General features: G+C 39.1%; 1 protein-coding gene across 10 annotated transcripts in view; it reads left to right on the top strand.

Moving 5' to 3' along the window:
- The first annotated feature begins 1979 nt into the window (after positions 1-1979).
- The window catches only part of COX7B2 (cytochrome c oxidase subunit 7B2), a 155030-nt gene continuing 141051 nt past the window's right edge, over positions 1980-15958 (top strand). For 4 of the 10 annotated variants that reach the window (XR_016229895.1, XM_008248480.5, XM_008248493.5 and 1 more), the window contains exon 1: positions 2157-2318. Coding sequence is in view for 2 of the 10 variants with exons in the window: in XM_089327188.1 (XP_089183314.1) it covers positions 2163-2318 (156 nt within the window). In the remaining 8 variants the exon portion in view is untranslated. Of the gene's footprint in view, positions 2319-15958 lie in introns of all 10 variants that reach the window. The other 6 variants (XM_089327188.1, XM_089327187.1, XM_089327192.1 and 3 more) reach the window with 3 other exon arrangements.

Genomic DNA, 15958 nt, shown 5'->3' with positions numbered 1-15958 from the left:
CAAAACACAAAAAAGATGCATTCCATTTCCTGGTATTTTTTTCCACCATAATATTGATCTCATATTTAAATTTGTTTTTGAAAAAAGTTGTATTCATGTTTGCATTAATGTAAGTCAGAATGGGTTTGTTAACTCTTGACCTTTTGATCTTGTACTTGTACTTTTGGCTTCAGTATGGTTTTGTTTAGAAACATATAAAACATGTCCAGTCATATAATTTTGACTTTATAAGATGGTTAAACTGGGCAAGCAACCAACAATACCTTTTCTCTAGTTTTTGAACCTTCCAGACCCAACATAACCAACACCTTTTCTATCATGTATAACTTGTAGCACATTTTCTAATAAAGCAAAGACTTGGAACACCAGTCTAGGAGAGCCAGGGAAGTTAATTCGTAGTCTTAGGTGGTGGTGGGAAAAGAATCTGATACTATTCCCATTGTTGGGTACTATCCAACTGTAGCCTGGTCATTGAGCATGTAGGTTTTATTAGATCATGTTAAAAATCACGGAAAATTTTAATCAAATAATTCAATTGTTGTGAATTCAGATTTTGAAGGTTTTTCAGATTGCAGTTATCAAAAACAAATCTAGTGGCATGGGGAGAAATTTAAATTTACCTCTACCAAATTAAGAGATAACATGAACAAAGTTAATTGTTAAATAATAATATATAAAAATAATATATTATATAAGATACAGTATTAATTTTAGAATTTATAATTGTGCTTTGTGGTTTTTAAAACGCACATGAAGCATACTTTAATGAAGCTCTTTCATAATTTGTGTAAATTAACATTCTTAGGGAAATGAATTTAAAAGGACCTAAATTTAACAAAATCTTCAAAAGAATCATGAATAATGGAAAGATTATTTTATGAAGTTCATCTCATACAAACATATCTGAAGATAGGTACTCTGAATAGAGGCAAAAAAGAAAGTATTTGAGCTGAAAATTACATATTTTAAGATAAAAATAAAAATATTTTCTGTTTATCAGTATTTCTGTTTTATCAGTTTCAGATATGACTTACATACACATATGGAAAACATTATACATAATTTATAGTTTTAAAAAATAATATATTAAAGTATATACTTCAAAAAGTATTAGTTTACCAATATTAAAGAAAATTATGGCTGAACATTAATTGAAATATATTAACCTATGCCCAACATTTTCATTCTATGTTATTTTTGATGTTCACATTATCAATGTAGACATATCAAAATGCTTTGCCTTAATATACACAGGTTATTTATTATTTTTTAGGAATAATTTACTTTTTTAAAAATGGATTTTGAATTGTAATTTTTAATGGTTCAACAATATAAAATCTCATCCTCTAAAAAAAATCCCATGTAACTTAAAAATAATTTTATTTAAAAAGTTTATCTTCATTTTATTTGCAAGGTAGAGAGGTTAGAGGAAAAGAAATGCAGTGAGAGAGAGCCAGTGACAGAGAGACCTACTACCTACTGGCTCACCTCATAAATGGCTGCAACAGCTGGAATTGGGCCAGGCCCAACCCAGGAGCTAGGAACTTGATTCAGGTTTCCCAAGTGGGTTGCAGGGACCCAAGTAGGCGAACCATCACGTGCTGCTTTTCAGTATGTGTATTACTAGGAGGCTGGAATTGGAGTCAACCTGAACCCAGGTGTGCCACTTGAAACCAAGCAATCCATTCTGGAACGTGGAAATCACAAGGGGTGTCCTAACGATGGCGCCAATGTCTTTCCCCATATATTTGCAGTTAATTTTATTTCCCCCTTTCACATGCAAGGGTCCTCCTCTGGGCAAAACATACAGTCACATAATCAGCAGCTTAGCAGGCTTAGTAGAGGTGAGATACACTCGCTACCTGGGACTTGTAGCTTGCTTTGGGGTTAGAGGCAATCTCAACGTTCCCTCACGACCAAGCAGGATAAAGATGTCATTGAAAGAGCCCATGTCTTGCCAAAACATTCATGAGATAGATATGGAAGTAAAGGTTCCCAGCAGGAATTACTATGTGTCATATCAAGGCCAGGAACATTTATTATTCATTTCTATTGTTTCCTTCATTACTCAGGACATATCTTACAATAACACTCTTAAAATTGTTTCTTCTTCCTGTAGCGGTGGCAGGCAGTGATCTGATTGGTCAGTTTCTAGGAGGTGAATGGCAGCATGGGTGACCCGCCCCTTCCTTTCCTCTTGGGCGGAAGCTGCGCACAGGAAGTGTTCCTTGTACTCTGTTCCTCCAGGCTGTAACGTTGGCCAGTACAGCGTTTGCCTCCGCGCCATCTTGTCTCGTCTGGCGTTCCGGAAGCTGCTGGTAAGTCTTTCTAATTCTGGGGTTCAGCTTCAATAAGCGCATGGCTGGAAACCACGAGGGGAACTTAAAAAATTCAATGAAAATGTGCATCATTTTAAAATACTGCTTGTCTGAACTTTTTGAGCTCCCACGGAAATTAAAAGGAAATATTGGTGTTTTTTTTTTTGCGTTTTTAAATTGCTTTTCGGCTTTTGTGCCGTTACGTTACACTTTCTTCACATCCCAGCATCTGTGGCATAGCGTAGAGATAAAGAGAAAATGGAAAGGAAAGGAATTGTACGTCACAATGTGATTTGCAGAGTTTTAAAACTCTGATAATCAGGCCGGCGCCGCGGCTCACTAGGCTAATCCTCCGCCTAGCGGCGCCGGCACACCGGGTTCTAGTCCCGGTCGGGGCGCCGGATTCTGTCCCGGTTGCCCCTCTTCCAGGCCAGCTCTCTGCTGTGGCCAGGGAGTGCAGTGGAGGATGGCCCAGGTGCTTGGGCCCTGCACCCCATGGGAGACCAGGAAAAGCACCTGGATCCTGGCTCCTGCCATCGGATCAGCGCGGTGTGCCGGCCGCAGTGCACCGGCCGCGGCGGCCATTGGAGGGTGAACCAACGGCAAAGGAAGACCTTTCTCTCTGTCTCTCTCTCTCACTGTCCACTCTGCCTGTCAAAAAATAAATAAATAAATAAAAAAAATAAAACTCTGATAATGGCTCTGGCGGGGCGTGGCTCAGGCGGGGCGTGTTAAGCTTTGGTAGAGTTGGTATTTTGAGCTGTAGTTGTGGCTTATAACAACTTTGTCCACGGGAGCCAGGAAGACTGGCTGTTTCTGTATAAGCAAATGTTTTGTTCCTTTTTTTTCCCTGTAGACGCAGGTTTGTATGTCAGGGCTGTAAACAAAGGCAAGCAAGCTCTGAAGGGCTCCACACGCAAAATCTGATCAGGAGGGCTGAGACATCCTTATCACGTGGATCATAATTATATACTTGCTATTGCTTGTCCTTGAAATCTGCAGATGTATGTTTTTCTGAGTTACATTTTCTGAGACTGTGGTTTGATGATAGTGTCCTTTTGGGTTCCAGCCTTTTAGGCACTGAAGTGTTTCTTTCATGTCCAGCAGTAGCTGCACACGGTATTTAGTGCCAGGACTAGGTAGGTGGTGTACACAGTCTCTCAGATTATGATCTTTTCTATTCTGACTCCTTTTTGGAGTCAAGGGAGGGATCTGTGGAGGGACAAATCTTGAGTCCTGTGACGTGACTGTAGTTTTAAGAGTTGCTCTGACCTCTTGATCTCAAGTTGGCTTTGAATTTGAAAATTCTTTATGCTCTGGTGATAATTTTTATCATTGAGATACAAACTGTGACTTCATCCAATGAGGTGAATAAGTATCTTAGATTATGAAGATGAATATCAATGTTAAAAAGAGCACCCCATGGGAGACCAGGAGAAGCACCTGGCTCCTGCCTTCAGAGCAGCGCGGTGCGCCGGCCGCAGCGCACCAGCCGTGGCGGCCATTGGAGGGTGAACCAACGGCAAAAGGAAGACCTTTCTCTCTGTCTCTCTCTCTCTCACTATCCACTCTGCCTGTCAAAAAAAAAAAAAAAAAAAAAAAAGAGCAAAGACAGTTCCTGTAAAGAGCATATATTGTCTTCATAAATTGAGGTTCAGAAACAGTTAAAGAAAATCACTGCAAAAAATGTGGCTAATAAGTCAATTAAAAAACTCATTATTGAAATGTTTGGTTCTAGCATTCAGTTTTGCATAGGAATTTGAGAGGTTTTTGAGTAGTTGAAACCAGATGTATTAGTATTAATATGAAGAAATGAAAAAATGGAACCAAAGCATAAAATAGGTTAGAGCTGGAAGAAAAGATTTTTGGGAAACAGTTTGAGAAATTAGGGGACAGATTTATCAGAAGTGACATAGAAAATGAAATTTGAAGTAGATATCTACTTCTGTAAGAGAGAAGTGGTGAAAAGGGATCTAAATGCTGTACAGGAAAATATCACAAAAGGGAGAGATGCTGTTACTAGATTGAAACAGAAGCCCGTGTCCAAATTAATCAAAAGAGGAGGGATGATAGGAAACAATCTAGAGTTCACAGGTAAATTAAACATTAAAGGCAATTAGAACCACATCCAAAAGATTGGGAAAGACTAGGAAGTATAATACACAAGTATCATTTGTGATTTGCAAAGTAATATAGCCATTACAGGGTTGTATATAGATGCATTTTGTGTTTGGAAGGAATGTATCCAATTAGGAGTCAAGACATTCAGGACAGTCAGGTTCAAGTTTGGATGTGCTGAGTACTGGTTTGATGGGAGGAGTTCCTTCATAGAATTACCCATCCCAGGGTAGTGAAAGAAGCTGGAAAAAAGATTTGTTTGAATAGTAGATATTCAGAAACTCAGAATTCAGTAATTTCATTGTTACTGGTAAAGAATATTCTAGAATTTAAGAAATAAAGAAGTTTATTACAAAAAAATTGCCTAGAAAAAATTACAAATGTGGCAAATACTCAATTTCCAGTATACAGCCTTGTTATATATAATATATAATACATATATAATTACATAATGCATTATATATAAGAGTAAATTAATAAACAGGTTAAGTAATTAGAAACTAAACCTTAGTAGATTAGTTAAAAACTCAGCTCAAACTTCCTGAAAGATGTAGGAGGAGGATAGAAGAAAATAAAAACTAGAGGCACACTTCATTGCACAGAAAAATATGCAGCAGAAAAAAAATACTGTTCAAGGTCCAAACAATTCAGTGATGAAAGACAGTGCCTAAGGGAGCACAGAGGAGAGGAATTAGTTCTCACTGAGCCCCTTGGGGCTCAGGCTTCAGACCCATCAATTGCAGGTTCAGTTCAAGAATCTGCTGAGAGTGATTTGCTAGCTAAAACAAATGGGATAAGATAGAAACCCTCCCTAAGAGGCAAGTGTCACTAGGATAGTGTTTCCATAGCGAGAGGCAGTGGAAAAGAGTCACTTTGGCATAGGATTGAACATGTCTGCTCAGGGAAGACAGTAGGTCTTGTAGGTTTTGTAAGATGAGTCCACTTCCAGCAGCACTGGATTTCCAGAAACTGAAGAAGCAGGGAGTAAATGGACACAAAGAGGTTTTTATACAGGTTGTACAGGAAGAAATACACTTTAAGTAAAACTGATGCTTGTTTTTTTTTTTTTTTTTTTTTTTTTTTTAAGATTTTGTTTATTTGAGAGGTGAGTTGCAGACAGAAAGAGGAAGACGTGGAGAAAGGTCTTCCATCACTGGTTCACTCCCAAATGGTTGCAATGGCTGGGGCTGGGCTGATAAGCCAGGAGGTAGGAGCATCTTCTGGGTCTCCCACAATTGCAGGGGCCCAAGCACTTGGCTCATCTTCCCCTGCTTTCCCAGGCCATAGCAAAGAGGTAGATAGGAAGAGGGGCAGCCAGAACATGAACTGTCACCCGTATGGAATGCTTGTACTGCAGGCCAGGCCTGGCCCACTAGGCCACAGCATAGGCCCAAACAACTGATGATCTTGATTGAAATTTTTGAAATTTTCTTCAAGACAAGGGTGTCTCAAATGTCAGTCTCTGAGAAAAAATATGATAAGTTCATTTTTTACCAGATATGATGAATCCATTGTGTCAGAATAAACATACTGATAGGAATTTGCTAGATTATGTGCTATTCACATAAACTGACAAGCACCTTAGTGAGGCTGAAACTAATGATATTTCTGTATTCCCAGCTTTCCTGAGATGCCATTCAGATGTGGTTTCTAAGAACACAGTGTTCTTTGGACTTACAGCTGTTCTAGGATCTGGGAGTGGCTTGTATTTAAATTTCATTTTGCTAAGCTTATTTATTTTATTACTGTTTTTGAATCATACCTTCATATATTTGAAACACTAAAATACTATTAGTCTTGTCTCTACCTATTTCTACTCACTACTTGTTGAATTCTTTATTCAGTGGAAAGTTAAGTTTGTGGTTATAAAGTAAATTGAAAGTATATTATTATAAAAATTAAAACAAGTAGGAGTGTGGGAATGAGGAAGGGAGAGGAGGATAGGTCGCGCAGTATCATTATGCTCTTAAAATTGTGTATATGAAATACATGAAATGTGTTCCCTTTATATAAATTAAAAAAAATTGACCTTAGCTTCCTCCCTCTGTCTCTTTCTCTCTCACATAAGTGTGTGTATTTATACATACCTCTTATTAATGTTTTAAACCAGGGATGGGAAACATTTTTATGCCACCATGTGAATATTTATGACATCATTCATAGGCCATACAAAATTATCAACCTAAAATTAATCTGCTATAGATTTATTGAATTTTGAGTTTTGCCTGTGGGTGCCTTGGGGCCAGAACAAATTATTTCATGGCCTTATGCAACCTTTGGGCCAGATGTTCTCCATCCCTGCTTTAAACCATTTGATTTTTTTATAATAAGTGTTGTGTTGTTTATGTAAGTAAATGGCACGTACTCAAAACTAACAACAAAAATTGTAATGTAGTAAATACATAAACCAGTAATAGTGTTATCAAGTCTTGGCTACTACACATAATTGTATTGCTTCACATTTCTATATGGTAACATGGTAGATTTGTTTATATCAGTATTACCACAAATGAGTGAAACTTTGTTTGCTGTATGATCTTATAATGGCTTCAACAATACTAGACAATAGGAATATAGAAATTTGTCGTCTCTGTTACAATTATATGGGATTGTCAGCATATATGAGATCTGTTCTTGAGTAAAATGTCATTATGTGGTTCATGACTATATTTTGCAAATGTTCATTCTGTCATGTTTCAAACTTCTGAGATAAAAATTCCAATCATGATCATTTAGAAATAGACTCAAAAATATTTTAATTTCTAAGTAGTAGGAACAGAACCAGGCAAATTTGGCTTCATTGTCAGAACTAGATAGGTAAAACATTTAATAGGGTCTGATATTCTATTTATACATTTTCTGACATTCTTTAAATGCAGATACATGCAGAAATGTTATATATATATATTAATGTTTCTTTTTCTGTTCAAAAGAAAGCAAACTTTTACATTCTGTACAACTTTTCAGTTAACTATATATTTTGCATATATTTCCATACCAGTATGTAGACAACTTTTTTAAAAAAATATTTATTTGTTGAAAGGCAGAGTTACAGAGATGCACAGGCAGAGAGAGAGGTCATCCATCCATTGATTCACTCCTCAAATGGCTGCAACGGCTGGAGCTGGGTCAGTCAGAAGCCACGAGCCGGGAGCTTATTCTGGGTCTCCTGTGTGGGTGCAAGTGTTCAAGGATTTAGGTCATCTTCTACTGCTTTCCCAGGCATAGCAGGGAGCTGGATCAAAAGTGGAGCAGCAAGGACTCAAACTGGTGCCCATATGAGATGCTGCAGTGCAGGCGGAGGCTTTACCTGCTGTGCCGTGGCGTCAATCTCCTGTAGACAACTTTTTACCCTTTCTTCTGCTACATGACATTTGTATTTTGTTATGTCAGTGTATAATAGTTTATTTAAACAGTTCCCTCTCAGTGAACACACTTAAAAAAGTGTGATAATAAATAAATTTATATAAATAAACTTCTGAGAAATGAATTAATAGTAAAAATTCCTAAAAGTACAATTGATGGATCAAAAATTAATGCATATGTTGTGGTGTTTATACACCATCATGTTCTTCTCCATGAGAGCTGACCCATCTTGCATTCTGCTTACATCATGAGAGTTCTGTTTCTTCATAGCCTTATCAACAGTATTATGAAATCTTTGGTTCTTTGACAATCTGATAGTGAAAATTTTATCACCATGTTAGTTTTAATTTAGATTTATTTCTTTATGATTTAAGATATGAATGAATTGAATATCTTTCCATTTGCTTAAAGGCCAAAACTTCTTTTTCTTAAACGAACTCCTATATTCTTGACACAATTTTTTATAAGATATCTTTATTTATTTTAAAAGCAGAGTTAGAGAGAGTGAGTGTGTTCTTTGATTTACTGGTTTCACTCTCTAAATAGTTGCAATGGCGAGGGGAGGGCCAGGCCTAAGCTTGGAGCCTAGAACTACATCTGAGTCTCCCATGTGGATGACGCGGCCCAGAGAGTTGGCAGACACTTGGTAGACACTCTGCTGCTTTCCCAGGCTTATTATCAGGGAGCTGAATTAGAGTGGAGTCATTGGGACTGGAACTGGATCTGGTACTCATATGGAATGTGTGCATCTTCAGTGGTGGCCTAACCTGCTGCACCATAATGTAGCCCCATGGCTGACCATACTCTTTTTTTTTTTTTTTTTTTAAGATTTATTTATTTATTTGAACATCAGAGTTACAGAGAGAGGAGAGACGGGGGGGGGGGGGGAGCGGTCTTCCATCCTCTGATTCACTCCCCAGTTAGCCGCAGTGGCCAGAGCTGCGCCGATCCAAGGCCAGGAGCCAGAAGCTTCTTCCAGGTCTCCTATGTGGGTGCAGGGGCCCAAAGGCTTGGGCCATCTTCCACTGCTTTCCAAGGCCATAGCAGAGAGCTGAATCGGAAGTGGAGAGGCCGGGACTTGAACCGGTGTCCATATAGGATGCCAGCATTGCAGGTGGAGGCTTTACCTGCTATGCTACAGTGCTGGCTGACCATAATCTTAATGATTAAACCCAGTGGCTTTAGAGAACAAAATTCTGATGCATATTGGTATATGGGAAGGATTACAAAATGTTTCCTTCTTGTTCTGTTTTCTTTTATGTGGAAAAGTCATTGTCTTAACACATTTGGCTTCTCATTCAAACTTTTTTTTTTAATTTTTTTTTTTTTTATTTTTTACAGGCAGAGTGGACAGTGAGAGAGAGAGAGAGAGAGAGAAAGGTCTTCCTTTTGCTGTTGGTTCACCCTCCAATGGCCGCTGCGGCCGGCGTGCTGCGGCTGGCGCAAATTGTGCTGATCCGAAACCAGGAGCCAGGTGCTTTTCCTGGTCTCCCATGCGGGTGCAGGGCCCAAGGACTTGGGCCATCCTCCACTGCACTCCCGGGCCATAGCAGAGAGCTGGCCTGGAAGAGGGGCAACCAGGACAGAATCCGGCGCCCCGACCGGGACTAGAACCCGGTGTTCCGGCGCCGTAAGGTGGAGGATTAGCCTATTGAGCCACGGCGTGGGCCCAAACTTCTTAAAAATATTTATTTGCTGGGGCCCGGGCCGTGGCTCACTTGGTTAATCCTCTGCCTGCAACACCAGCATCCCATATGGGCACTGGGTTCTAGTCCTGATTGCTCCTCATCCAGTCCAGCTCTCTGCTGTGGCCCGGGAAGGCAGTGGAGGATGGCCCAAGTGCTTGGGCCCTGCACCCGCATGGGAGACCAGGAGAAGCACCTGCCTCCTGCCTTTGGATCAGCGCGGTGCGCCGGCCACAGCGCGCCAGCCAAAGCGGCCATTGGAGGGTGAACCAATGGTAAAGGAAGACCTTTTTCTGTCTCTCACTATCCACTCTGCCTGTCAAGGAAAAAAAAATAATATAATGCTTACATCATGTTGAGTTGTTAATATTTGTCTTAGTCTGTTTGGATGATATAACAAATACTATAAAAGAGGTACTGTATAAACAACAGAAGTTTATTTCTTAACAGTTGAGGATGCTGGGAAGAATAGGATGAAGGTATCAGCAGATCTGGTGTCTGGTGATGGCCTGCTTGCTCACAGATGGTATCTTCTTCTGTGTTATCACATAGTAGAAGGAGCAAACAGGTTTCCTCAGATCCTTTTTTTCTTTTAAGGCAGAGAAAGAAAGACAGTCATGAGAGATTTCCCATCTACTGTTTTACTCCCCAAATGCCTGCAACAGCTGAGACAGGGCCAGGTTGAAGCCAGGAGCCTCAGTTGGGTCTTCTACATGGATGGCCAGGTGTCAGTTGCTTGAGTCATCTACCTTCCATGGTGAACATTAGCAGGAAGCTGGAATTAGGAGTGGAACTGGGAGCATGACAAGCAGTATCTCAACCACTGCAGCAAATGACACTCCCTCTTGCTTTTTATTTGAGTGTAAGGGCACAGATCTCATTCATGAGGTACTATGGTTCTGTTATCTATTCACCTCTCAAAGCACCCACTTAATTTATATGGTCACCTTGAGAGTTTAGATTTCAGCATGAGTTTTGAGAGGACTCAAACATTCAGGTAGTAGTAATATTCTTACTAATTTTATTCTGAATTGGAAGTTTCTGTGTTAGTGACTGATTTCTCAATAATGAGAAGACCATCTCTACCCCAGTTACTACATTTGTAGTGACAATCACAATGAGATTCAAGTCAGCTCTACTCAAAAAGCCAAACTGACATGGGCAAGAATGAGAAAACACACTTTTTCCTTGGCTTATTAAGAGGTAAGCAGGCAGCTATCCCCCTCTCTTCCTTAAAAAAAAAAAAAAAAAAAAAAATCTCCGTAGAAACATAGTGGATTTGATTCCTAATGATATAACTTCAGTGTATATTACTAAAATGTTTGTAGGAGTCATGTAGCTGTGTATATCTCAGACCTGGAGAATGTCTCCAAATACTGTCTCAGTCCTCCTTGAACTTGGGATTGTCTCCCCTAGTACTTTTAGCCAGTACCTGAATATCTGCCCCAGTATGTAACCTTTGACTTTGGGAGATCTTCAGGTTTCTGTTCTCTACAGAGGTTAATAAAAGTGGGTTTATGCCTAACAAGGGTTTTATGCTTAATCTGTTCCCTGCTGGTAGCTTAACCAAATAGGAGATCAGTCTCTCTCTCTCTCTCTTTTTTTTTTTTTTTTTCCGTTTGTCTTTCTTAACTTATCTTTCAGATTGTGGTTATAAAGTTTCAAATTCTTTTTATTTTCTGTCTAATGTTATGACAGTTTGTCAGGTAGGGTACAATGAAATATAGCTAGAAATACAAAACTACCACAAATGGAATTATTAGTATACAGTAAAATATAGAATATTTTATTAACTAAAAGGAGAAAGTTGATACAGTTATATTGGACTAATTGATAATATTTAGTGGAGGAGGAAGTACATGAATTGGACCTTGTTTTGTATTAGAAGTAGAGAAGACAGCACACTTACAGAAATTAATGTGAACCAAGACCATTTACTCACGTTTCTTAGCTCTTCTCCAGGTATAATGGAATAGAGTGATGAACAAGGGATGAGGAGCAGCTTCTTCCTTCATGAATTTACAGTACAGCAGGTTTATAGTACACTGTCATGCATTGATTAGTTCTGTGATTAGGGAGCAGAAAACACTGGCAGCAATGAGCATAACCAGGTTAAACCAAAAAATTTAATCTAGATGTAAACAGTATGGCGTCAGCATAGGTTCTTTGTATTAATTAATTAATTTTTCTAATTTAAGAATGATTTTCCTTTATTTGTTTTAAAGGCAGAGAGAACAGATCTGCTTTTTTACTCTTCAAATATTTGCAATCTCCAGGGATTGGGCAGGCCACAGACAGAAGCCATAAACTCATTCCAGGTCTCCCACATGGTGGCATGGACCCAAGCACTAGAACCATTACTTGCTGCCTCCCAGGGTATGCGTTAGCAGGAAATGCAAATTGAGAAAGGAGCCAAGACCAATTATGGTAGCGTTATATGGGATACAGGTGTTCCTACGGTAGATTAACCACTGCAACAAGCAAACTTCTATCCTTCAACTCAGTTTTTAAACAAGAAACTAAAAGAACAAAAACCGTTATTTTGGGAAAATTGGTCAATGATAAGTTGAATGGGAAGAGTTGTGAGTTAGATCAATTAGGGAAAAATTGTAATAGCCTAAGGCCTAAAATTATGAGAATACAAAATATAATTGTGGTTTTTAGAACTGAGAATTCAAAAAAAAAAATTCTTGTAGACCTCACTTATGAATGGAAGGAAGGTGGTGATTCAGAGGCAATGTCATAAGGGTTTAGTGGAAATAATACAAATTTGGGAGGGTAAGTGGCAAATTTATCTTTATATATATTTGGATATGTGTATGGCCAATGACCATATACAGGAGAAAGCTGTCTAGATATTGAACATGTAGTATCAGAAATCTAGGCAGGGATAAAAGTTTATAGTTCATGAACCTAAAAGTGACAGTAGTCATGAGAGTGTGGACATCCTTTGAATTACAAAGCCAAACAGAGTTTAGAGAAAGCCCATAGGTGGTTAGGAGGAGAAACAGAAGTAGAGGTCAAAAAGTATAATTAGAAAGTTAGGAAAGCTGAAGAAGCACTGATTTTAATCAATGTGGTTAGTAATATCATTTTTTTCTGTCAAGTATAAGAAAGTGAGTCTGAGAAATCTTCATTAATGAACTGGTATAAAATATTACTCAGAGTAAGGGAAGGATCTGCAATGGAGAGACTTGAGTTGTTCTGTCTGTGTATATACATACCTCAAACTACTGTTATCATTATTGAAGATTGATTTGTGAAATATATTAAGAATGGGTTATTTAATTTGAACAGTGGGAAGAGATGAAGAATGGGAATGTGAGTGGAGATAGGTGAGCAATGATGAATTGGCAGCCATTAGGATTATCTTGGGAGGGTGCAAGAGACAGAATACTTAAGAGGGAACAATAATGGACTGGTTCATAAATTAATGTCTTCTGATCCTATTTGGTGAATGGACCATTCTGTTTTTTTTTTTTATTTTTTTATTTTTTATTTATTTATTTTGACAGGCAGAGTGGACAGTGAGAGAGAGAGACAGAGAGAAAGGTCTTCCTTTTTGCCCTTGGTTCACCCTCCAATGGCTACCGCAGCTGGCGCGCTGTGGCAGGCGCCCCGAGCTGATCCGATGGCAGGAGCCAGGTGCTTCTCCTGGTCTCCCATGGGGTGCAGGGCCCAAGGACTTGGGCCATCCTCCACTGCACTTCCCTGGCCACAGCAGACAGCTGGCCTGGAAGAGGGGCAACCGGGACAGAATCCGGCGCCCCGACCGGGACTAGAACCCGGTGCCCCGACCGGGACTAGAACCCGGTGTGCTGGCGCTGCAAGGCAGAGGGTTAGCCTAGTGAGCCACGGCACCGGCCCATTCTGGTTTTTTTATTTTTTTTTTTTATTTTTTTTTAGCAGAAGACAACAACCAGATGTTGTCTGCTGAATGGCGATAAAGTAGAGGAGACTGGGAAGTACAGCTTTTCTTGTACTCAGGAAGGCACATGGTTAGCATTCTCCTGATACAGAAAGAAATAACCCATCTGAGATGATATTGGAATGATATTTTTTACATGGTTAAAAATGAGAAGAAGTTGGGGGAGAGATGACAATTCTTTTCTGTCTTTAGCCTTAAAACAAGGGTGGTGGAGGCAAGAATGGAACGAAAACCTTAATTTTACAAAAAAGCTAGCAGTTCATGACAGGTTCACAGCCTGAGTGACCTGTACTTCCAGACAGTTGCCCCTGCCTTGATCCTGTTTATTTCTGGTTCAGTAGTCTGTGCCCCTGGGCTGAAGCTAAGGTAGAGGACAATTGGGAAGCCTGCCATGGCCTATAAAATAAGCCTTCAGTTGTCATTTTAATGGGTCTACTATTTCACCTTAATTTAATTTTCCTACATCCATGAATATATCTTGTTTTGTAAGTTCAGAAGCTGACATATCATCCAGAGAGACTATTTATTTTCCCTATCTTCACACAAAGACTGAGATTATTCTTACAACAATAATCAAGACCTTCTGTCTTTGGGTTGCAAAGAAAATGCTTTCAATGCTACTTGAAAGAGAAAATTGAAATTCAGTTATAAATGATAAAGCACATTTTCCTTCTCTTTCATTTTTGTCTGCTCATATAAGCTGAACTGTGTTAATAAAAGCAAAGGATATCTGTAGCTTGCTTTTGACAAAAAATGCAGTATTCAGTTGCCCCAAACAGTGTATTTATTAGGTGTGTTTAGGATTACTCATATTATTGAGCCTTATGCTTTTAGTACATGCTTTTTTTTCTGTTATTTTTCTGTCTTTCTGTCTTTCCTTTTCTTTCTTTCTTTTTTTTTTTTTTTTTTTTTTTTTGAGTTCTAGGCTGGTGCAAAATGAACCAGGAAAATGGTGGAAAGATTTTTCCACTGAGTTTAATACCTGAACAACTGTGTATCTTCCAGAAAAATGATCAAATCTCAAATGTGATTGGCTTGCCTATCTGCCTGTTGTCTTCTTTTTACATTACTGGTATAAATGTTTTTCGAAACTATCATGTAGACTTACTAGAATGCTTAATGCTTAATTATTTATTGTATTTATTTGGTATATAAGTCAAGAAATTGCTGCTGGGTGTGTTTTTTAGTAACACTACCACAACAATAATGAAAAGCATCCAGAAATAAAAGTTGGTTGATACCTCAGAGATCATTTCCATAAGCAAAGGGTGTACTCTTCATTTTTCTTTATCCCCATGATGTCTTGTGGGCATGACAATTGTGAAACCATAGTTAAATTTATAGAAATGCAAAGGTAAGGAAAAAATAAAAGTTCATATTCATGTATACTCAGTAAATAATTCTTTTAAACTAGCCCTATAAAATGGAGACCAGTGGGACAAGTAAAGGTGAAATTGTGAAGTAGGAATGGTGTATCAGGTCCCTCTAGCCTCATCTTTTTGTGCTTAATAATGTCACCTAGAGTCTCCCTAGAGGCTTCATTGGTTTCTCTCCCCTCCAAATTTACCCTCAGTAGCAGATGAAATTCTTTCTCACAGGGGTTTAAATGACAAAGGTGATGATGTTACTATAGGAAGAAGTTTTTATTTATTTATTTATTTATTTATTTATTTATTTTTGACAGGCAGAGTTATTGAGAGAGAGAGAGACAGAGAGAAAGGTCTTCCTTTCGTTGGTTCACCCCCAAATGGCTGCTATGGCCAGAGCACTGCGCTGATCCAAAGGCGGGAGCCAGATGCTTCCTTCTGGTCTGCCATGCGGGTTGCAGGGCCCAAGTACTTGGGCCATCCTCCACTACCTTCCTGGGCCACAGCAGAGAGCTGGACTGGAAGAGTAGCAACCGGGACAGAATCCGGCGCCCCAATCGGGACTAGAACCCGGTGTGCTGGCACCGCAGGCGGAGGATTAGCCTAGTGAGCCATGGCACTGGCCTAGGAAGAAGTTTTTGAGACCAGTCAGCCCTGACTTTTGTAGTTAAATGGTGTAGTTAATAATTTCTCCTTCCAAGAGATTAGGATTTTATGTAGCTTGAAGTTTATACAACTTTGGGGACCTTTAAAAATATATATGTACAAAACTATAGACATCTACTTTAAGAAAGTTATTGTTAGTGTGGGGATTTGGCCTAGCAGTTAAGACTCTTGTTAAGATGCCTGCGTCCCATATTGGAGTGTTTGGGTTCAAATCTAACTCAGCTGTCAATTCCAGCTTCCTGCTAATGTGCCTCCTGGGAGGCAGCAGGGTAATGGCTCATGTTACTGGGTTTCTGCCACCCACATTCAAACTCCCGTTGAATTCCTGGCTCCTGGCTTTTGCTTGACTCAACTCCAGTTCTGGGTTTTGGGGAGTGAACCAGTGGATGTGAGCCCTCTCTCTGTCTCTATCTCTGTCTCTTGGCTCTAAAATAAAATAAAACTTAAAAAGTAAAGGGAATATTTAAAATTACGCATTAAAATGACAAATGCAACAAAATTAATTTTTAA

The sequence above is a fragment of the Oryctolagus cuniculus genome, chromosome 2 (assembly GCF_051225735.1).
Source record: "Oryctolagus cuniculus isolate XC-2025 breed Fujian yellow rabbit chromosome 2, ASM5122573v1, whole genome shotgun sequence".
In the NCBI taxonomy this organism is placed as follows: Eukaryota; Metazoa; Chordata; class Mammalia; order Lagomorpha; family Leporidae; genus Oryctolagus; species Oryctolagus cuniculus.
This window is presented reverse-complemented; position numbering and strand designations above follow the sequence as displayed.